The sequence below is a fragment of the Trachinotus anak genome, unplaced genomic scaffold (genome assembly GCF_046630095.1).
Source record: "Trachinotus anak isolate AG129_WGS33_773 ecotype Australia unplaced genomic scaffold, CSIRO_AGI_Tana_v1 ptg000012l, whole genome shotgun sequence".
Lineage (NCBI taxonomy): Eukaryota > Metazoa > Chordata > Actinopteri > Carangiformes > Carangidae > Trachinotus > Trachinotus anak.
In genome coordinates, this window is record NW_027273863.1 from 6,592,056 (window position 1) to 6,613,959 (window position 21,904).

Sequence of the window (21,904 nt, forward strand, 5' to 3'; positions counted from 1 at the left end):
TTAAATAGGAACTTAAATTACTTCCATTTAATGAGCTACAAGTTACTAATAGCAGTGTCAACATGCACAACATTTTTGAGATACCTATGATAGACTTTATAGTATTAGAACAGCACTAACTTTATTCTAAATAACTGGATGCAGTTATTTAGAATAAGGTTAGAGAGCAAGCATCCTGCCACACAGCCACTGCTCCACTCTGTCTTTCATCACTTGACTTTCTGTTCTAAAATGATCTTTCTGAATAATGAAAGCTGAGATATGTTATTGGATTATTAGGTCATATTCAAAACTAAATGTGCATCTATTCCTATACTTTTTGACAGTATATACACTGTATATGTGTAGCGTACAACTATATCAACAACAAAACAAATAGGTAACATTGTGAAAAACATTGGAGGGCATTACTTGAACATGTTTTCACTCTGTTTGAAGGGTTGGGCCATAAAGCAGCACAGCAAGTGCTAGAAATAACTCGCATATGATCAAATTCATTAAAAGCCTTTGTTTGATGTGACATTGTGCAAGTGACAAACTCCTGAGGATGGAGGTAAGAGAGACTGATTTGTTGTCATGGTCCATCCTGTTTGGCCGTCACACTGATAATGTCCATTCACACTCAGGTCCACTAACCTGACTTATACTGTATTTTGTTGCCACATGGTCCCCCAGTCAGACGAGATCCCATAAAATCACCAGTTTCAATAATTAAAAGGTAAATTGAAGTTTCAGTGCCACGTCGTCCAATCGGAGCCCAATGGATGTGCTTTAAATTGGCTGAGTGACTTGGTTCTTGACTTTATTAGTTACTATAAGCTATTTACCGTATGTCTAAATTTCATTATGTGCCTGTTTATATTAATTCACTGAGTATGTGTGATATATATTGGTACATGACAGAATCACAGTATATTTAAACTCATCTTTTCAGAGGTCTGGTTAAGTCCAATCTGATCAGTGTTGGCTCAGGCAGGCTGTAGCTGAAATGAATCAAGTGTTAATTCATGATGGGTGACCTGATGAAAAATGAATGAAATGAATGAAAAACAATAGGAAGCACAGAAGATAGAGGAGCATTAAATCCTCAAGCAATCTGAAATATTTGTTATATGATGACTTGAGTTGCTTCATAAAACTGAGCTCCAGGGTCTTGCAAGTTTTAATAAAAGCTAGAACCTTAAATTATAAATAGCTGGCAGCTTTGTTTACATGTATAATTTACTTTCTTTATCCTCTTTAAGTGTCGTTTCATCAGTGTTTAAATGACTACATTTCATAACAAATACATTAAATTATATCATTATTATGTGTTTTTTAGCCTAATATACATGGCCTTGTGTGTTTCAACATAATAAAAACATAATGTTCATGTATAATATATTTTTCAAACATGTCATCAAATGTTTGCCAGTTGCCTAATGGGGAAAAGAGCATAACTTCAGTCGAATATGTGTCTTGTGTGTTACAAACCATCAGTAGAAACAGTAGATTGAAACTTCCCTGGCCTCATTACTGAAACAGCCCACTAGAGACATGACACCTGAAGCTGATCCAGTATTTAAAAAGCTTTAGATTAACCCAACATCTGAGGGTAGGTGACCTCACAGAACACAGTATCATTTCAGATGTGATTATTTTATTGAATTCATCATCAAACCAGTCAAACAAAGAAAGTACAGGTAAAAAACGTGCAGAGAATAACAATTTTAAAATTTGTCAGTTAACATCATTATTTTTACAGCATTTCTTTATGTCAACATGTAATATTATATGTGTAATACCTGTATATTTACCAAAGTATCCTAAAATCAAACACAGTTGCATTTGTAAAGGTTAAGCCTTCTCCTCAAATAAAAATCTAAACAAATTATATTATAACTTTTACAATATTTAAGTATGTAAGATGTCACACTGTGCCAGATTTCTGAATTATGAAAGCTTTCTGTGTGTGTGTGAGGAGATTCCCAAACCCACCATCACAGAAGAAGCACATGGTGAAAACCTCCCCCGTGCAGGTTCAGGTTGGGACGCCCCTCCTCGTCTGGACGGGTAACTGGAGAGGGTGGTGCTCGGGGTGGACGGGCAGGGAGGTTGACTGGGTTTGGTGCCTGGAGGGCTGCTGAGAGGGGTTCAGTGCTCTGCTCTAGTGCTGGGTCTTCCTGGGATGATTGGTTGGTTGAAACACACTCTCAGCTGCTCCAGGAGCGCTGATGCCACAGAACAGGTCCTGACCTGTCAAATAGTCAATGAAGTAATGAATAATATTCAATAAGAAAGTGTCCACAGACTCACAGATTACTCCTGGTGACTCTAAATTGTCCATAGTGACGAATGGTTTCCACCTGTGTGTGTCACCTGTGAGCAATTAGCAACCTGTCCAGGGTGAATCCATATCACCTTGGGTCAGCTTCAGCTTCAGTGAATGGGTGAATGAGAGGCACATTGTGAAGTGCTTTATATGAAAGTGCTACATAGTTAACAGATGTACAAATAGGCCCCGGTGCAGGACGCTACCAAGGGCACTGCCTACCTTGCCAGATGCGATGGCTACCTGTGGCATCACCATCTTTGCAAAATGGGACATTTTGCAGTCTTCCAAACCTGCAGCAAACAGGGTGGTCAGGCTCTAATCAGAGTCACTTGTCTTCAGCTCATCTTGAGGCCTGAGGTTGAGGGAGCAGAGTCTTCCAACCTTAGAGGGACTGAGAGGAGACCACCTTCAGGTTGTTCCGCTCGCTGCTCTGGAAGCCACAGAAGCTTCGGGGGTTGAAAAGGTACCTGTGGGTGCCAGACTGTAGGCTGTTGAGGGGCAGAATCAGGAATACCAGCAGGAACACCAACAGGAGGGGCGAGAGGAGTGCCGGCAGGAACAGGAGGATACGCTTGTTGCCAATCCTGCCAAACGTTTCCTGGTGGGGGCTGGTGTACAACAGGGGGGCTAGGTCTGTTGTTATCATCCTCTTCCATGACCTCTTCACCCTCAGTCATGGTACTATACCCTGAATCAATGCTGATGCTGTCAGACCAGTCCTCCTCATCATCAACGATTTCAGCTTCCTCCGGCTCATCATCTTCCACGTAGCTCGGGAGATCACTGTCTTCGGCATCATCCACAATCCTGAGAACTTCAGGGACGCCATCTTCTGCAGGACATCTGATAATGTAGTTGACATCACCTGAGAGGAAAAGGTTAAAGCACCTGAAATACCTCATTTGAAATAATAGTATTTCTCATATGATTAAATATTTAGGACTAAATAAGTAATGATCAAATCTAAAGTTAGATAAAATATGGTATCACCATTAAATTGTATAGAATGACAATAATTCTATGCTGCATTTATCTGAATAATAACCAGTGTTTACTTTAGTTAGTCACTTGGAAAAACGTTTGATGCGTTGAGCTTGGTAGAAACTTTTTCTCAAAGATGGTTTGTATTGATTGTGAACAAGTATATTCAAAATTACGAATAAAGACATTAGAGTCACATATAAAAAATGAAGGACTTGTGTCTGGAGTCTAAGCATGATGGAAAGTATACAACTATTTTACTTGTGTAGTATCTGAAGTTCCATATGGTTTGTGACTTCATGGGTTTGGTATGTTTAGCTAGGGGTCCCCAGGTCAAAAGGTCTAGGTGCCATGGGAGATGGGTGCCTCCCTTATCTTGGGAAATGAGGCCCATTTAGATATGGACCATATATTTTATCTCAGGTTCAAAATAACACAACAACCAACCTATATAAGCGGGTAGTTAGAGCTGTTAACCAGAGGAGATTCATATCGGCTTCGACTCCTCTCTCAGGCAACCCAGGGTGAGAAGTTGCAGTAAAAAGTGTAGAATGGCCTAATTAGTAACGATAAGGGACCTAAACAACACCATGAAGGTTGGGCCCTCAGCTTCTCAACGGTAAGACATGTGTATATTAGTCACTGCGTGAAAGTTGGCTTTGAGGAATAGTCGGATTTGGCTAAAAGAAAAAAGAGGAAAGTAACAACTAACAACTGGGCCCAGGGGAACTAGGAAAAATGAAAAAAGAGACAAGGTAAAAGAGAAGCTAAAAGTAAAGAGAAACAAGAGAAGATAAAGAAAATAGAGAAATGAGAAAATAAGATCAAAGAACAAAAGAGAAAGAGGAATAAAGGAAAAGAGAGAATGAGAGTTAAAGAGAAAGAGGGAGGCGGTTTTAGAGGGGCCTAACATCCCGGAACATCACTGGTGAATTTGGGGTCAGTTCCAGGAACTGGAGGTGTGGAGAGGAGAATTCACTTGTAAGTTCCCACTGGAACACTGGTTGACCAACAGTGTCTGAAGCAGCCTCTCATTGACTATCCAACCTCCTAAGGTAGCATAGATCTAGAAGGAAAAGAGAACGGGTTGGTCCATCTGGTTTATGTTAGTGTGATAGATTTCATATTGAACAGGCATATATAGGTTGTGGTTGAGAACAGGAGATTTAGTCATTCATAAGGAAAGATATTTTGTCTTTTAGTGTTAAAAAATATGAGCCTCAAAAAAAGAGGACTTTATACATTGGACTGAGGGGGGCTTTGATAAGATCCATGAGCCTCTTTCGAGGGGACGTTTTCGGATCTGTAAGAACGAAGGAGCCCCAAGAAGGACGTTTATGATTTTGGAGAGAAGTGCAGAGATCAGTGAGGATATTTTGTGTGCATAAGCACGGGTAAAAAGACTTAATGAGTAAGATAGAAAGCAAAAAATAAAAAAATCTTTTGATAAGGTTTATTTATCATTAATTAGCGAATTGATTGGTCGATGAATAGGTGTGCAGTTCTTCTCCGTCTGTGAGTCTCTCAGTGAGTCTGTGTGAGTGTGTATGATTGTGGAGCGGATTTGTCCGTCTGCAGAACATGTCGTCTCTTCCGAAATAGTGGAGAAGATAGATTGAACCGATTCTGTAGACTCTGCTCTGGCTTGTGTGTTTCTGACTCTGTGCCTTGCTGTGTGGAGGGGGGGCATCTCTGAGAGCTAGAATATATTGGAAGTTCTTGTTAATTTTAAGAGGTGGAGCAAGGAGGGATACCCCACACAGAAGGCAGATAAGATTGCTCTTCCTAACAAGGGAGGTGGTGAGGGTGCTCCCTCCCTTCTCTCCTTGTAAGGTGGTGCAAAGGAGAAAACATGTTAGATCATTATGATTTGGTTCTGATAGTGGTTTGACAGTTTTTAGGATATTCGAATCAATTGAAGGTAAAAAGAGTACAGATATGTCAGATAAACTTGAGAAGTTACCTGCTCCTCAAGACGGAGCACGTCCTTGGATTTCGAAGTTGGAAGAGATTATGGTGGGAACGCAGCCTGCCATGGGAGATGTCAGGAGACCTTTGGCCGACCTCCTGGGGGTTCCAGCTGTGGAGGAGATTCTACAGAAAGCTGGACTTCATCGATATGTGGGGACTGCTGTGAATGATCCGGAGCTGCCCCCACCAGTGAGGCGCACGCTGGCGGAGGCGGTTGGCCCTGGAAGCCTGGAAAAGGGTGTTTACACGGATCATACAGCCCATCAAGCGGGGCTGTGTAGGAAGAAGGAGCATGACCAGAGAGAGCAGCACCAAGAGACCCTCAGAAAACTCAGTCTGATACAACTGGTGGATAACAGCATTACAAAATTAGCCCCTCGCATTCAATATTCAATTAGAAATGAGGTAAAGTAATTGTTACGTCATGTATTGTAATGGTTTAGAGATCCATATGGGAGGGCGAGGACAGTCGATTGGTTTGATCTCTGCTTGCAGGGGGGGGGGGGGGTACCGCTGCCTTCAGGGTCTTTTGTTTGCTCGTACATGGCATTAAAAGCTATTTTCAAAACTTGGCAAAAAAAATAATACAGTTAATCATCTGGTGGCTGCTGTTTAATTTTAGACTTTCAATGAAAATGTAAACAACTGCATTGGATATTTTACTGGCTGTTTTAACTGGCCAAAGAAAACGTTAAGCAGTGGTTGTAAAGACCTGTTTTGCCTTCATGGTCCATGCTATTTTTTCTTAAACGTAACTTCTTCGCAAGTCACACAGCAGAAAGTTTATTAATATGTTACTTCAAGAACCGCTGAGTGTTTCGAACGACATCATGACATTTTCCAACAGCCCCTGAATGCAGCACCAGCTATTGTGGTCGGTTCAGAGGTGGTGCTAACAACTGTCTCTGGTGCTAGCATATGAATGAGTTTCATGTTGGGCCGCCAGTATACATTGCGCCCTGGAGGGAGTTTAAATGTAGCATTTTAGCAACATTGTGATTATTTGGCTTTTATTAGCCGCAAGTCAACCCCCTCATTCTAGTTCTCCCTCGGACTTCAAAGCTAAATAGCTTAGCATCATCTCCTCGACCTTAACGTTATGCTAGCCCAGCTAGCTGCTAGCAGCTTTAGTTACTGTATGGATAGTTGACCTAAATGGGTTGGAAATCAAGAAATTCCCATTTCAACAAAGTATAGAGCGTGTGTGATAGTTTGTTTAGAGTAAATCTTTTCAAAATGGACCTGCATTTTTACTCTGACCTGTCGGATGGTTGTGCTCAAAATGTTGATTCAGAGTTTTTGGACACCCAGGCATACAGTGGATACTCTGAGGAAAACAAGGTAACCAGTGTTTAATGTCACTGACTAATGGAAATGCTGAAGCTATACATCCGTTAGTTAGATACTAACAGTATGTTTCAGTTTCCAGAGGGCAACGACAGTTATCTCGCCATCAGTGGAGCGGGCCACCCTTTTTTGTCCGCTGAGGTGAGTTAATTCAAGCAACACGGTAGTGCAGTGTAATATGTCTTCGTTGTATTGATCTTTACACGTGTTTCAGTTCATTAAGGACTGACCAGCTGTTCTTTCTCGTTCTCCACTTACAGCAGACATTCCATACTCCCAGTCTTGGAGATGAGGTTTTTGAGATTCCTCCCATCTCCCTTGATCCAGACCCAGCTCTGGGCATCAGTGATGCCGTGTCCCACTTTGAGTTGACAGATGGGTCAGATGGCACTGGGGGATCTTCAGGCTCCCGTAGCCTGGTTAGCAACCTGGTGGTCGCGGCTAATGACCCTTCCTTTGCTTCCACCTTTGTGAACTCTGGGTCCCAAGGCCTGGAGCAGCTGAACCTTGGGGCAATGGGCCAAGCTGGAGGGGGGGCCCTACTGAGCTCTTCTGCATTGGTGAGTGCGCTACCTGTGAGCCCTCACACAGAATGCTGTTAGGTGTGTTTAAATGTTAGTTGTTCATGAATGTAGTTAAGAGTCGTTTGCAACTTTTTGTGTTTTAATCCCTCTGCAGGAACTGGGAAATTCCAGTGGTTCACATTTCAGCAGTTCATCTCCTATGACCATTGATGTCCAGCTTGGTGACATTAGTCATGGTCTTTTGGGAAGCAGTCATCTTACTACAATTAACCAGTCAGAACTGACACTGGGTCTTGGGGGTGAAAACATCAGGCATCATTCAGAGACACCTGAGCAGCCGCTGTCAGCAACACCATCTCCAGCTGGTTCCCTGCAGGACGAGGACATGGATGACTTCAAGGTGGGGGGGTTATACCTTTGCTGGGCAACCTCACTGTTTGTTTGCATCCACCGTAGCCAGTCTTGAATAACTCTATTCTGGATTCAATGCAATGTTTTAGATCCTGCAGCTAATATGTGCTCCCCCATCTCTCCCGCTTTTCCTCTCTTTTCTCAGAGGAGTGTGCTGGTAGACTCCCCCATGTCGTTCTCCTCTACCTCTGTCCTCTCCCACCCAGCTCCCCTGTCTTCTGTCTCCCCTGCTACAGCCAGGAGGGGTGGGGGGAAGCCAGCCACACGAGTCTCAGTGAGTGGAGCCGTGGGGGCAAAGATAGGACGGAAGAAGAAAGATCCAAATGAACCGCAGAAGCCTGTTTCGGCCTATGCCTTGTTCTTCAGAGACACCCAGGCAGCTATCAAGGGCCAGAACCCGAACGCCTCTTTTGGAGAGGTGTCAAAGATTGTGGCCTCCATGTGGGACAGCCTGGCTGAGGAACAGAAACAGGTATAAGCACACATGCTTATACAGTATATTATTATCCTACGTCAGACTTGGTGGAGAAAAAAATTATTGTTAGTGGAAACACAAAGACAATTGGCATATATTTAAAATAGTAGTACTTGTTTTGTCTCCACTAGGTATACAAGAGGAAGACAGAAGCAGCCAAAAAGGAGTATTTGAAAGCACTGGCAGCTTACAAAGCCAATCAGCTCTCACAGGTAACATCATGTTGTTCTCTAAAGAAAAAAACAGTTTCTTGGGATTATCATTCAAATTGATTTTCTAATTTATTTAATCTGTTTATTTTCCAGCCTGCCACTGAAGAGATGGAGATTGCCCCTTCACCACCTCCACCTGCCATTAACCCGACTCATACTGCCCTCACCTCTGCTGGTCACCAGGCAATCCGCCCAGCTAACAGCAACCTAGAAGAGAACACCATCACCAACATTTGTGCTTCCAACATTATTCTGGATGTCCCGGAGATGACCACACGTTCCCGTACAGGGGCAAACAAAACCTCCGCTCCAGCAGCAGCAGCAGCAGCAGCAGCAGCAGCTCCACCAGCCCAGACCATCACCAAGATCATAATCCCAAAGCACATGCTGCAGGCGGGGGGCCAGGTGGTGACAGTGTTGCCCGGAGGGGTCCGCACCTTGCAGCCTACACTGGTAGTGTCGGGTGCCTCCCGCCAGCCACCTCCACTGCAGCAGATGCAGAATGCTCCTCCGCCGCCACGGCTGCAGCAAATGGCGCCAGCACCTCCACCTTTACAAGCCAAGCCTCGCGAGGGGAGCACCACACCAGGTCTCCCTGTGTCCATCACGGCTACACCTCCACCTCCGCTCCAGATAAAAATAGTTCCTGCCCCCTTGCAAGGCAAAGAGGCCCTGCCAATTATTGTCCCTAATAATGCGGATGCATCATCGACTGCGACGACTTCTGCCCAGCCTGCACCCGTCGTGTCAGTGCAGGTGGTGAATTCTGCCGATGTGTCAGGCAGTGCAGATGAGGATGAAGTTACAGAGGTGCTGCCCTCAGAAGAGGTAAATGTTTTTAACTCATTGCTAAGATTTGTTTAGGTTCGTCTCAGCTTAATTTCATTGATCATTTGATCTAATATTTGGATATTTCAGTGCAATTTGCCAGGTACATTAATTAACAACATTTCCTCATTATGTTGATAAAAAACATAATTCAGAAAGCATCATGTATCCTTTAAAACATATTTGCTGTTGCTAAATGTTCTTTTAGAATCACCTGTGACTATGAAAGTGTGACAAGGGATTTTTTAGGTTACATACACTGTACACACACTGTATGTGAAAGGTCCAGTACTGGGCTGGTTGGTAAATTTCCTGCAAAAAAACATACAAACTTTATTATGAACACAAAAGAATATCTTCAACATTAAGTGAAAAATACCAGTCAGTGGAAGGATGCAGGATAAATGCCAAGGGAATGAATTGAGATGGGAGACACAATGTGGGCACAAAAACTGTTGCCTCTGTGTTTCATCAGTTTTACAGCAGAGTGGAAAAGAGAAAGCCACAGTTATAAATGCTGGGGTTGTGAAAATAGCTCTTGACTTATTAGACCGTGCAAATTGATGCAACTTGAGCAGTTTCACACAAGAGAAGAAAGATTCTTTCCAGATGTGCACAGATGATGCAGACTTATCTACATAGACTCAAAGCTGCAACTGCTGTGAAATGTGCCTCTACTAAACAGAGTTGAAGAGGGTGAATATTTGTGCGATCAGTTATTTTGTGTTTTTTCTGTGTTTTGAATGAAGCTTTTGCTCAGTGCAAAAAATCACACTAACATCCACTGTGATTTAAAGTTGTTAAACAATAATACATAAAAAAGGCCCAGAAGGTGAATATTTTACAGAAATCATGTTCATTTTTAGTCTCACTTTTGCTTTTACTGTGTCATAGAATATTGTGAGGAAAACTACACTCGCTGCTGTGACGAGCTTAGATCGGAGTATAGATAATACCGGCTACTAATATTAACAATGCTCTTTCAAATCTTTGCTCCTTTTCTCAGGATGAGATGGAGGTGAATGGGTCCGTTAATGCCACAGCTATGAAAAGTGTGTGTGTGAGGGCGGGATGTAACAACCCAGCAGTAGAGAGTGAAGACTGGGACAAAGAGTACTGCAGCAACGAATGTGTGGCAACTCACTGCAGGTGTGTAGAGTTTTGAAACCTGCACTGGCATAATGTTTGTTTTCAGCGGCAACTCCTTTTTTTTAACTTGGTATTCTGTGTTTTTCAGAGATGTGTTCAAAGCGTGGTGCTCTATCAAGAATCAGACCATGGGAACAGTGAAGTAAAGAGCAGCTACAACCAGTCACATCAACAGAAAGTTTGCGTTCCACCAGTGTTAAGAATTGAAAGACAGATGCAGAACTGGTGCAGTACAGAAATGTCAACAATGCATTTCACTGCGGGTACCTACGTGTTGTAATTCTTTCACTGTTTTTATACGTACTGTAGCTTTGACAGTTGCTGTTAAGATCAAGGACAAACAAGCAGTATTGCTAAAATGGCACTGAAGTACCACAGCCATTTTCATTACAGACAGGTCTGCTGTGTGGATAATTATGTAGTGTTATCTTTGAGTACGTATACAGCTTTCAGTCAGGCATTAAGGGGCTTCATGGCAGCTAGAGAAAAGATCAGCACAATGAAGTATAAAAGATGCCCAAGAGAATGGGATTCACTTTGATTTTTTTTTTTCTATTAAAGCCCACACAGTCCAGTTTATACCTGTTGACTGTAAATTGTAACTTCTTTTGGAAAGGGTTGAAATAGTTAACACTAGAGACCTTAGAGAGATCTTATAATGGGATCACACCAGCTGCAATGCCATGAATACTGTATTATAACGTGTACTCCGTACTCACAGTTCGGACCACACCCATGTTCAAACTCAGCCTTGATCTTAACTACACACCTGTAAAGTTTCCTGACTGCATCATGCATGTTTGTGACGCTATTGTGCTGATAAAGATCTGACCACAGACATAAACACCTGCCAAAGTCTGTTTCTCAAAGCCCCTTGCTCTGACAAAGACATTTTTACAGCAGTTTAAGACGTGATTGTACAGTGTTCACTAACTAATTCTAAATTCATGCTCTTTTTGATGTTCAATCATTATGTGAGAGAAACCAGAGTGATTTCAAAATGTACTTAGATAAAAATGCTTTAGTTTGACAAGAAAACAATTTGTATCACTGTATACCTTGTTTTTGTACTGAGAATATTGGCCTGTTCGGCTCAATACTGCCTTCTTTTTTGTAAAACACTCTAGATCAGGGTTAGGGTTAGGGTCAGTTGTTAAAAAATGCTTGACTTTCATGTTTTTTTTAAAATAAATGAGAATAAGTACTCAACCTAGTGACTTGTTTTTGCTATGTCTCTAAAAACAAGACTATATAACTTTTGAGAGAAGAACATATTATTACTCTGATGAATGAAAAACTGAATTCATAAACAGTTAAACACCCCCTTACTCAATCCTATACACTCAGGGGTTTTACTGTTGCACCCTTAGGTCTGGTATGACCAGTAGATTATGGTTGCTAAGGCTGGCTTGTGTTGGGAAAAACTTTAACTGACATTACTTTGTCTCTGACTGAAAAGCAGTGCAGTCTATGTTGTTACTGCAATAATTGTATCTTTTTTCTTTTTGAATGTAACAAAGGGATATAGCTCTACATAGAGAGACAGGCTTGAGGAGTTTATTTTCGCTGTGAAAGTGCAAAACTGATTGTCATTTGTTAAAAAGGCTTCAACTTTGAGGTGTAAGTATCAACAACTTATTTTGTCCAATCATAACCACATTGAATTCAATCTGATGAATACTCATAAAAATACTCTATATTGCGCAGTTACATTAATGTTGAAATCAAGATCTGCAATCAAAGGAAACCCCAGTTAATTAAACATACTGTACAAATTATAAAAGACTCTGCAATATAAAAATATACCTGAGGCTAATGTTCCATTTTAAAGCTTTGACTTAGTTTGGTCTTTTCTCTGAGATTCCTCTACTTTCAGAGTAAGCCAGTGGACGTTAGGCAGTCTGGATGCAGTTTTATCTGAATATTATGAGTTTATTGGATTATTCAGGAGGCTTTGACAACAGAGGCTCTGCTGGGTGGATCCACACGGTAAAGCCCCAAACCCAGACACACTGGCTGAGTCAGTTTAGCGTTAAACTCGTGCAGCTGGATGATGGTGGGCTCCACAGCACTGAATGTGATGTTGCCGTTCTCAAAATTAACCATCACTGCTATTCGGCTGCTCTGCAGGTTTTCAGAGAGAACTGTTTTTCCACCATTATGGTAAGCAAACAGCTTGCCTTTGCCATTGTGTGTTAGGCTCCAGGACACTGCGTTGTTTCCAAAGGCGCTGCTGTACTTGCTCTTGCGTTGGATGCTCTTGTAGGAGACGGCAATGTCCCAGTACCCCTCAACCTCCACCTCCCAGATGTGGGTACCAGAGGAGAAGCACTGGGTGGAGAGCACTTGCGGGGCTCCATCAAAGCGGTTGATGCTGTTGGGGTAGTCCATCTTGGCTTTCACTCTCTCCACTGTTTGGAGATCAGCTGAGACTCCAAGGAAAGGACTGGCAGTGTCCATGTCCAGCACGAGAATTCCTGAGAGACAGACAGACCAATTTGGTTTACATACACTATTTATGATGTTACTCCAATTTATAATACATACTCATAACAAGTGGCAATTAGCAGAACTATCACTCTCTGGGTTTTCAGGACTTCAGTATGCAACACTCTTCCTAGAGATCCTGCATGTATCACTTTACTTTTTTTGTTTTTCCTTGGAGTATTTACATATGCATTATGTTTTAAGATACAAGTGTAACTAACATGCCAAACTCAAGGGGCTTTGCAGCTACAGCCTTGGTCTGGTATGACGACTGTCTTATGGTAGCTAATGTTAGCTAACTTTCAATAGATATTTCTCTGTAGTTACTATTATCTAGCCAGTTTGCTGACATCATGTCCTTTACTTCTGCTATTGTTGTGTTTCCACATTTATCACTAGCTGTTCAGTAAGTTACACACTCTCACTTTAAAACCATTACACTTTGTGTGGTATATAGAATTGAAGCTTATAGATTCATTCCTGTGTAGGAATTCTTGAGACTGTAATATATAACAAGTGTGCTGAAATGCACTCCGGTGTGGTTTGAAGCATCCTGATCAAGTCTGGTAGAGTGGAGTAATCTAATGCATAAACATCTTGTCCAGGTTTCTGATCATTCTGTCGTGCTTTCAGGTGCCTCAATTCAAGTTATATAGTAGCAATTAAAAAAACAAAAAGAATGATGGTTTAAAATGTAATGATGGTAAACATGCCAAAATAAAAGTGGGAGTCTGACAAAGGTGATGCAGATGAAGATTTTTATTGTTTTTAAATTGCTTTCATATTCTTTCCTGAAGATAAGATGGAGAAATAATAATAAATCCAGAGTTGCAAATACAAGAGAGTCCAAGCAGCCAGAGACCAAACTGAGTTCATTCTCAACTACAGGGGCAACTTAGTTGGCATTCCCTATCATTTTAAAATCCTTACATTATTTCCATCAGGCTTGCCAGTGTACTCCAGCACAGACACAGTAGTTCCCTCTGATTACCTCCAACATTTCCATTCAGGCGCCTTGTTTTTAACACATCAGTCTTTCATACCTCTATCTTCTGTTTCTGGAGGCGCGTGGCTCTTCATTGGTTGCTCAACCAGGAGTTCTGTGTAGGAATTTAAAAGTTATGGGAGAATATTTGTTGAGATAAACACATAATGATTATACATGCTAGATGACTTGATAAGGAGGTTGCCCAAATAAATAGAGCATGAGAACAGACAACAGTGCTGTCGACTCAAGTGGCTGAGACAGTATCTGGACTCTCACAGGCTCCAGATGCACATTTATGTATATTTAACCCTCTGGTGACACAGTGGAAGAATTATACAAATAAACTCTCCATATAAAAGGTCTAATTTGATCCCTGTGGTTTGAAACATTGTCACTTTCCCTAAAATTTTAGGGCCAGTTATGAGACTTATTTCCTTTTATATCTTTTTCCTTCTCAAAGGATTTTTTTATGTCTTTGTATTAAACTTATAAATTTTGTTGTTGCCACTGAATCAGGCCATGACTTGACTTCTTACCTGCGATGGTGGAGTAGATATGATGCACACGGTTCTGCTGCTTGTCCAGTGCTTCTGTTAGCGTCTGGTTTTCCACAGAGTAGTTGTAGGCTGTTTGGAAACAAATTACTGAGTGCACGTTCTCACTCACACACGATCAACACTTGTATACTATGGCATTTGTAAAAGCTGATTCGAAATTAAAGAAATCATTCTCTTACCATAATACAGAACTATAAACCACAGACAGAGCAGCACCACTGTGACACTGTTGAGGCACGAGTCGGCAGGGTTCATTTTAAGTTTCTGTCAGAGGGAAAATACATATAAGAAATGAAAAGTGTACAGATCCAAACCCTTTAAGATCATATTGAGAATTTAGTAAACAGGGCTCACTTCGCGTTGGATGTCCTCTTTCAGTTTTCTTACGGAGTCAGTGGATTCTGTGATTTGCTCCTTAAGCATTGTGAAGCGCTGGTCCATGTACTCCTGTTGAATGCACACAGTATTACCTTTAACAACCCATAAACATCTCATTTTTACCACTTTATTTTGCCTTTAACTTTAAGATGAAAAATCATCATCCACTACATCTGGCAACACCATTTTCAGTATCAGCTTGTTCAAGCTCTTCAGTAAAGCTTTATGTTTCCACTGAGTGAAACATTTAAACCCCATGACTCCATGTTTACACTGTTCCATTAAATTCAATTGCATTTACACAAAAGTATAGCTACCATTACCTTCTTTTGTCAATGACAAGATTTTTCCTGTGTATTATGGGATGAAGGAGTGTTATTCAAACTCACAGTCAGCTGTCTCCGCAGGACGGTGGAGGCCTCACTGGTGAGGGTGTGCTGCTTTCTCTCCAGGGCGCACATGTTGCAAATGTAACGCCTGGAGGTGTTGCAGTAGTACCTCAGCACCTCATCCTCGTGCTGCGGGCATTTTCTCTCTTCGAGGTCACCCAGAGCCCTGACCAGGGGGTGTCCCGTGAACACTGGAAGCTCCAGGTGGTCCTTGACATGCTCTTTGCACATGGACACCTCACACTTCAGGCACGTTTTGATAGCCACGGTTTTTTTCTCTGGGCAGCAGTCGCAGTACACGATTTTTGTTTGCTCCTCCTGCTCATAAAAAAATGAGATTTAGAGATGTGGGAAAAAGGTGTATTAGACATTGATATACTTTTAAAGACACTTTTAATGTTTTCTGAGTGTAGTGGTAAATCAATATGAAAAAGGCTTATAGCAGGTACCCTCCTCCTCCTGTTTTCCCTGAAGGTTTCTGCGATGTTAGCCAGCGTGTAGCTCTTCTGTACCCCGATGACCTGCCCAAAATAAGACCTACAGTCGGGGCAGCGGAAGGGAAGTTCTGAGGAGTGATCCATCAATTTTTCCAGACAGGCCATACACATGCTGTGACCACAGGGCAGCTGACGAGGATCCTTGAAGATGTCGTGGCACACTGTGCACATTAACATTTCCTCGAGTTGGGTTTTCTCTGTATCTTCCATCCTTGATCCCTTTTCTTCAAAGAGTGCCAGTGACAAACATAGCAGACAGGAAGGAGTTAACTGCGCAGCAACTGTCTTTAAAAACACGTCTTACTTCATTTGTTTTGAACAACTTGTGAGCCTTAGGTCAGGATCATGGGTGCTAATCAATGAAATGAATCCTACCTTTGAAGATAAAGCTGAGTAAAGGCCTCAATGTTCTTCGTCTTCTGTCGTACGTAAACACATTGCTAAAAGTGAAAGCACTGCTGAGTTTATGCTCGTACTTCCTGGTGGGGCGGGACCTAAGAAGAGGGGAATGAAAAGCCTTCAAATATGACATATGAATTTAAAAGTTGAATATAGGATTACAATATCAAAATACTATTATTGGATATATCAAAACAGGTTATATTCTTTGCTGTTATTATCTGTTTTTTTTTATTTAAAGAGTAAAGAAAACAAAAAATAAACAAACAAAAAAAAGCGCCCAACTGTTTACAGTTTTACAGTGAATTTAGACCATCGAAACACAGATGTAGTTATTCACATTAATAACGACTGTGTTCAGTAAGTGTCCTGCTATTTGTGCACACAGACTGTCATGGTTAACCGAAATGACACAGACGTAATCATTAATATTATCGGTTGCACCTGTCGGTTTCCCGCTGATCATACCGGTCAGAAACATGACTGAGACCCCTCCATCAGAGGAGAGTAGGAGCTAGAGACAACCTTAAACTGTGAATAAGCTAACATCATGTAACCAACGGAATTATGGTCAATTGCTTATATAATAAACCAGGTGTAAAATATAGCATTTGTTTTTCTTCTTCGCTCCAATGTGATGTTAAACTGGTCGACACATTTTTTAAAAAACAAAAACAAAAACAAAACAAAACAAAACATATCGCTTCGTTATCAGTCAGCTATAAAATAAACTAAAACGTATTTACCTCGTTTGATGTTTTCCGACATCCATCGTGTTTAAACACATAAATCCGCTCGGAAATCTCACCATCACGACATTTAGACGTTTTCTTCTCTGTAACAGACATGTTGTCCGTTTGCTTCCATGGTAACAGTGCTAACAGCAACTGCTAAGCTAATATGCTATAACTTTCTATGGCGCACGTTCACCAAAAATGTAAATATTGGGTGAAAAAGGGGGCTACAAGTTCAACCGTCCACGTATTACGGTAAATGCTACTAGAGCATGGGGTGACTGTCATGGCGACATTATTGATATGTCTTTTTCTGAAACTAAAAAACGCAGCATGCCTAGCTAAAACATTTAGTGACTATCCCTGTGGAGAGAAGCTCAGCGGTCCCTGTGTTGTTTGACTGATATGGCGGACAGACTGTCTTACAAGGGGCCTTTATAAAAGGTTCATAAACTGTAACCATTTCTCTAGCAGGTAAGCTAATAAAATTAGGTCATGAATAAATGCTAATGTAGTTTCTTACTTTGCCATCAAGTCTGCAGTTGTAAACGTTCATAAGTAATTAACATAGGGTAATAAACCCTCAGCTATGCAGTTACACAGTTAGTCATAAATAAAGAAACACTGAGTTACTTGCATGCAGCAAAAATAGCAAGTGGTCTAAATATGTCCACCTGTTTTCCAGTTCAGAAGACAAATTATAAACAGCAGTTAAGGGGATTTTTCACAAAACTACCAAAGCAGTTCTTATTAATGACTTATAAGTGATCTACAAAGCCTTAGGAAATGTTTTAACAAACATGAATTAAAAGTGCAAGTTTAAAAGGATGCTTTATTAGAAACAACCCTCCCTCCTTGCAAATTCACACAAAAAATAAACGTATCTATTTGCCACAAAAATGTCTTTTTTTATTCATAAAAAAAAGAAAAATGTTATCTAAGAAGTTGAAAAAGATGAAGACAGACATTTGTCAGAGTAGAGTTAAGGAATTATATACCCTTTTTGTTTTTACTTTAAAACAAGATCATGATGTATCTGTTTGACCATATGTGTGCTCATCATAGTACAATTATTATTACAAAGTGTTAATCAAATATTAAATCATATTTCTAATAAAAATAGCAAAGCTACTAAGTTACCAGAGGAAGCAGTCTACATATAATCAGTAATCATAACAGGAACAAAACAAACAAAACCAAACACGGGTTGACAAGGGACACATATATATATATATATATATATATATATATATATATATATATATATATATATATATGTGTGTGTGTATGTATAGTGTTATATAAGTATAACATAAAAAGAACAAGTTTAATACTGTATTTTGCCCAACCAAAAAAAGAATCATCAAAGCATACAATTTTACTGATGCGTTTCAACCCATTTACAAGACACAACAATCTCAAAACAGCAGTAGAGAACTTCAGCATGTCTGTAGTTTAACCGGTTAACTGTGCAAGAGGGAGGGGGCTCCCTGCAGGCTGATCATGTGTTTTTCAGACAATGTACTGCTAAAAACTGTTGAGTAGTTGTAAAAATTTTACACACTGCCCCAGTCCCAGCATTGGTCCACAATCACAATAAACAAAAATATGGCAAGATATAAGAAACAAAAAAATATAAGACAAACATCAGTAGTGTAAGTTTCTAAAAAAAAATGCCCCCATCAAACTGCAATTCTGATTAATGTCATTTGAACATAAACCTTTCTGGAATGGCTCTCAGCAATATTGATCTGTATCTCCTGTAGCTTTAACTTTTCTTATCTCAACTTAACATGGGTCTCCAAAAGTGATTCAGTTATTTCAGTCTGAGGTAGAAAACACAACTGGCCACCGACAGCGGTTTTCCTACAGCTACAAGCCAGCAATCGTCCTGAATGAAGGGACAAAGAATCCACACTGGCTCAGTTGGTGTTTCTCCAGATTCCTCATGATCCTGAACATCTTCCCACATGTAGTGCAGCTGAAAGGCTTTTCTCCAGTGTGAAACCTCAAGTGTGCTTTCAGATTTTCACGCAGACGGAAGCTTTTTCCGCACTGCGTGCAGGTGTGCGGCCTCTCTCCCGTGTGGAATCTCATGTGACGGCGGAGGCTCTTCCTCAGCGCAAACGTCTTCGAGCAGGCAGAACACGAGTATGGTTTCTCTCCAGTGTGGAAGCGTTCGTGCCGCCGCAGAATCTTTCTGCGTTTGAACGTTTTTCCACAGATGTTACAAGCATATCCATCGCGGGAATGGGCGACAACGCTTTGCAGACGCCAAACACCGTTTCCACACGGGGTGAAGCAGCAGAGGCGATGGCCTGTGTGAAGCCCTTGGTGGCGACGGAGGTCTTTGGGCAGAGGCCAACCAGTTTTGCAGTTAGTGACATCATCCTGAAGCTTCATCTCTGAATCAGGCACTGTGAGCACGTTCACCAGTTGTACTGCACAGGGACGCAACAGCTTTTGGTCTGGAGAAGTCAGTTTCAGTTTCATGTGGAGATTGTTCTTTGTCTCCTTTGGCGTGTGGATGCGTTCCCAGACCCCAACCGGAACAGGAGTCACAGCTCCATCAGACGGGGACGGACTGTATGCGGTGCCCTTAGCGGTGCTGACACAGGCCTGCTGAGGCTCGGCTTCGACAGGCTTCTTTAAACTGTCGGGCTTGGGGGCTGGTGGCTCTGGCTTAAGGATCAATGGGCAAACAAACTTCACCTTCTCCCCAGAAGTGATACCACTTGTGTCTGGCTGGATCACGAGAGGCTTTTGTTTAGTCGGAGAGCTTTGCGTAGATCCATGTCTTAACGTGTCTGTCCACGTCTCTGCACAGACTGAAAGAGATTTGGTCATATTGTTAATTATACTTTACATTCTCACCATCCTTTTCTCATTCAGCTTCAACATCCCTCCACAAAGCTGTTGAGGTGGACTGGTATGATTTTGATCCTCATGTCTTATCTCTGCAGTGTGGTATCAGATCACCAACAGGTGCTACGTTTGATATTCTCATTGTAAAATTTTCTATCAACACACATCAGGGAAAGGGAAGATGCCAATTCGTTGACATTGTAGTTCCCAACAATTGCCACTAGGTGTTAGTAAACAGTCCTATTTTACTGGTGGCTCCTTTAACTGGGACAATTTGCCACACACGCGCAGGATCTCAAAACCAAGTATTTGTTTCAGTATGTCTTTATGAGTAAGCTCATGTTTATCCACCCATGCTTCCTTTTTCTAAAGTACTTCTGCTGTTCAGGGCATGCTTGGGAGTGGAACCTATCCCAGCATGCCATGGTGGCATGCTGGGAGCTGCCAGTTTTTGTTTCACGTTTGTTCATGTTTCATCAACAACTCAATGCACATTTGAGGAAAATGCTACACAAATATAATCCAGACTATTTCGTATCACTTCTATTTTTCTGACTACTGACAACATTACAATCAACTTTAAAAAACCTAACAAGTATATAAAGAGTGGACTAAGAATTGTAAGTATCTTGGAAATGTATCTAGTTCCTGTAGAAATACAAGCTGAATTTAATAATGGGTTGTATTTATTTCAAAACTTAGCTCAAACTAATTGCCTGTGAGTGTGTTACTACTTGTTTAATTCAAATCCTCCATAGACAAAAACCCAATTTGGCCTAATTTGTGTAATACATCTCTGTTCGTGCTTCTAGACTGTCATTGTGTTTCAGCCTTGGATTTCAACACACTGCTGTGTTTTACCTCTTACCATGCAAAACAACTTCTGTTTGGGCATCGCTATCAGTTGGAGACTCTGTTTCAAGGATGCTCAACTCCACCATATCCACAGTCTCACCTAAAACCTGATCAAAGAAACATAACATAAATTTGTATGTATGCATTATACTACATGAAGTAACAACAACTTATGGGCCAACACATTCTATTAAAAAAACAACAAAAACAAAACTAACATGACAAAAAGTAATGCTATACAAGCAGTCCAGGCTATGATGACAAGCTGAAGTCACAAAGCTGCCCACAGTTTCAGTCAGCCTGTTCCTATTCATTCACCCCTGCACTCTGACCTGTTCCTTCAGAGGTGACCACTCGGGGTCAACATAGCCATTATCTTCAGCCAGGAGGATTTCGGATGGAATGAGACACCCCTCCACCACCGCCACCTCCCCCTTGCACTCCCTGAGACAATCCCCATCTGAGAGGAGAGGGGGCCCTTTGGACAAAAGGGGGGGAGGGGTTAAGACATACATTCCTTTACACTTGATTTGCAATGGGGGACACCCTGAAGGATGCAACAGTTACATGGAAAAGTGTATGCAAGAACTAAATGCACATACGCATCAAGTTTAATGGGTGTTGACTGCATAGACCATGTGTATGAATTTATCTTGCAGTTCAAGCAGCTAGTCTGCGCTCTCGTCATGTATCTATCCTTGCAGACTAACCGGGAACGTAAACAGGAAGTCGTATCATTTAAAGCCCCCAAAAACACATACCAGAAAGCTCCAACATCGGATAAATACCGTCGTCCACTTGCACACCGATGCTGCGTTTTGTGTCCGCCGTCGATAAACTGGTTTCTGGTTTCTCCAATATTTCATTTTCCCTTTTGACTTCATTGCGGCCCACATCAATATCCACAGCCGAGGCTTGGTATCTGCTCTCGAACAGTTTGGTCAACTCCACCGTGGCCGCTTTGACCAGCGCTCCCAGCACCGACTCCACCTGCGCCTGGAGGTTCACGACGCCCGCAGACATTTCAGGAGCTCTGACTGTGCAGAAATCAGAGTTTGTGCAAAATTTCAAAATATAGCGGAAGAGCAAAACTAGCAGAGATCTTTATTTACCAGCGACGGCCACATGGTTTGCAGAAAGAAGGGGCGTGTCCCGTACTGGCGCAGGCGCGCCTCACACTGAAGGAGCCACTCTGCCACAAGGTGAGAGGGATGGAGCTAAAACATGGGAAGAGCCACCACAGTCCTGTATCATGGATGTATTATAAGACCTGTATGTTTCAAATCTTTCATGGAGGTAGCCAACTTGAGACGTGTTGGTGTTAAGAGCATTTCATCTTCATCAAAAAAAAAAAATCAAACTGTGTAATCAGTGGCTACAGGCAGTCATGTTAGAGGAAAAAAAAGACATCTGTGCACAAATACATTATACAGTTGTAATTCTGGAAAAAAGTACAGTTAAAACTCAATAATTATATATATATATATATATATATATATATATATATATATATATATATATATATATATATATATATATATAC

At 41.4% G+C, this 21,904-nt stretch overlaps 3 protein-coding genes across 5 annotated transcripts; 1 reads left to right on the forward strand and 2 right to left on the reverse strand.

Moving 5' to 3' along the window:
• Positions 1 to 5,839: 5,839 nt before the first annotated feature.
• tox4a (TOX high mobility group box family member 4 a) lies at positions 5,840 to 11,426 on the forward strand. 2 transcript variants are annotated; one of them, XM_071491305.1, is made up of 9 exons: positions 5,840 to 6,607; positions 6,689 to 6,754; positions 6,877 to 7,173; positions 7,292 to 7,537; positions 7,694 to 8,020; positions 8,155 to 8,235; positions 8,329 to 9,063; positions 10,070 to 10,212; positions 10,301 to 11,426. In XM_071491305.1, exons 1-9 carry the CDS (start codon positions 6,503 to 6,505, stop codon positions 10,356 to 10,358), a joined length of 2,058 nt encoding a protein of 685 aa, XP_071347406.1. In that variant the 5' UTR covers positions 5,840 to 6,502; the 3' UTR covers positions 10,359 to 11,426. The 2 variants fall into 2 exon arrangements, with proteins under 2 accessions (XP_071347406.1, XP_071347405.1); XM_071491304.1 differs by having other exon boundaries at positions 5,842 to 6,607; positions 6,874 to 7,173.
• Positions 11,427 to 11,755: 329 nt separating this feature from the next.
• LOC139628997 (E3 ubiquitin/ISG15 ligase TRIM25-like) lies at positions 11,756 to 17,329 on the reverse strand. Its single transcript, XM_071491307.1, has 9 exons — positions 16,654 to 17,329; positions 15,884 to 16,002; positions 15,461 to 15,732; positions 15,012 to 15,329; positions 14,599 to 14,691; positions 14,424 to 14,508; positions 14,224 to 14,313; positions 13,743 to 13,799; positions 11,756 to 12,689 (listed from the first exon to the last, which is right to left on the reverse strand). Exons 1-9 carry the CDS (start codon positions 16,716 to 16,718, stop codon positions 12,157 to 12,159), a joined length of 1,632 nt encoding a protein of 543 aa, XP_071347408.1. The 5' UTR covers positions 16,719 to 17,329; the 3' UTR covers positions 11,756 to 12,156.
• Positions 17,330 to 17,949: 620 nt separating this feature from the next.
• On the reverse strand, positions 17,950 to 21,630 carry LOC139628998 (uncharacterized). Of its 2 annotated transcripts, XM_071491308.1 has the most exons (5): positions 21,474 to 21,630; positions 21,123 to 21,398; positions 20,694 to 20,839; positions 20,375 to 20,468; positions 17,950 to 19,469 (listed from the first exon to the last, which is right to left on the reverse strand). In XM_071491308.1, exons 2-5 carry the CDS (start codon positions 21,382 to 21,384, stop codon positions 18,514 to 18,516), a joined length of 1,458 nt encoding a protein of 485 aa, XP_071347409.1. In that variant the 5' UTR covers positions 21,385 to 21,398; positions 21,474 to 21,630; the 3' UTR covers positions 17,950 to 18,513. The 2 variants fall into 2 exon arrangements, with proteins under 2 accessions (XP_071347409.1, XP_071347410.1); XM_071491309.1 differs by having other exon boundaries at positions 21,150 to 21,532.
• Between the last annotated feature and the right edge of the window lie 274 nt (positions 21,631 to 21,904).

Excerpts from the sequence above, each read along its gene's own strand:
- LOC139628997 (XM_071491307.1), bottom strand. The coding sequence starts at position 16,718 with ATGGTGAGATTTCCGAGCGGATTTATGTGTTTAAACACGATGGATGTC. Across the intron at positions 14,509-14,598 it reads AAGAGGACATCCAACGCGAA|AAACTTAAAATGAACCCTGC; the intron begins GTGAGCCCTGTT and ends TCCCTCTGACAG. Across the intron at positions 13,800-14,223 it reads TATCTACTCCACCATCGCAG|AACTCCTGGTTGAGCAACCA; the intron begins GTAAGAAGTCAA and ends ATTCCTACACAG.
- LOC139628998 (XM_071491308.1), bottom strand. The coding sequence starts at position 21,384 with ATGTCTGCGGGCGTCGTGAACCTCCAGGCGCAGGTGGAGTCGGTGCTG. Across the intron at positions 20,840-21,122 it reads TCCGATGTTGGAGCTTTCTG|GGCCCCCTCTCCTCTCAGAT; the intron begins GTATGTGTTTTT and ends TTTTGTCCAAAG. Across the intron at positions 20,469-20,693 it reads GGTCACCTCTGAAGGAACAG|GTTTTAGGTGAGACTGTGGA; the intron begins GTCAGAGTGCAG and ends TTCTTTGATCAG.
- tox4a (XM_071491304.1), top strand. The coding sequence starts at position 6,503 with ATGGACCTGCATTTTTACTCTGACCTGTCGGATGGTTGTGCTCAAAAT. Across the intron at positions 7,174-7,291 it reads TACTGAGCTCTTCTGCATTG|GAACTGGGAAATTCCAGTGG; the intron begins GTGAGTGCGCTA and ends ATCCCTCTGCAG. Across the intron at positions 8,021-8,154 it reads TGGCTGAGGAACAGAAACAG|GTATACAAGAGGAAGACAGA; the intron begins GTATAAGCACAC and ends TGTCTCCACTAG.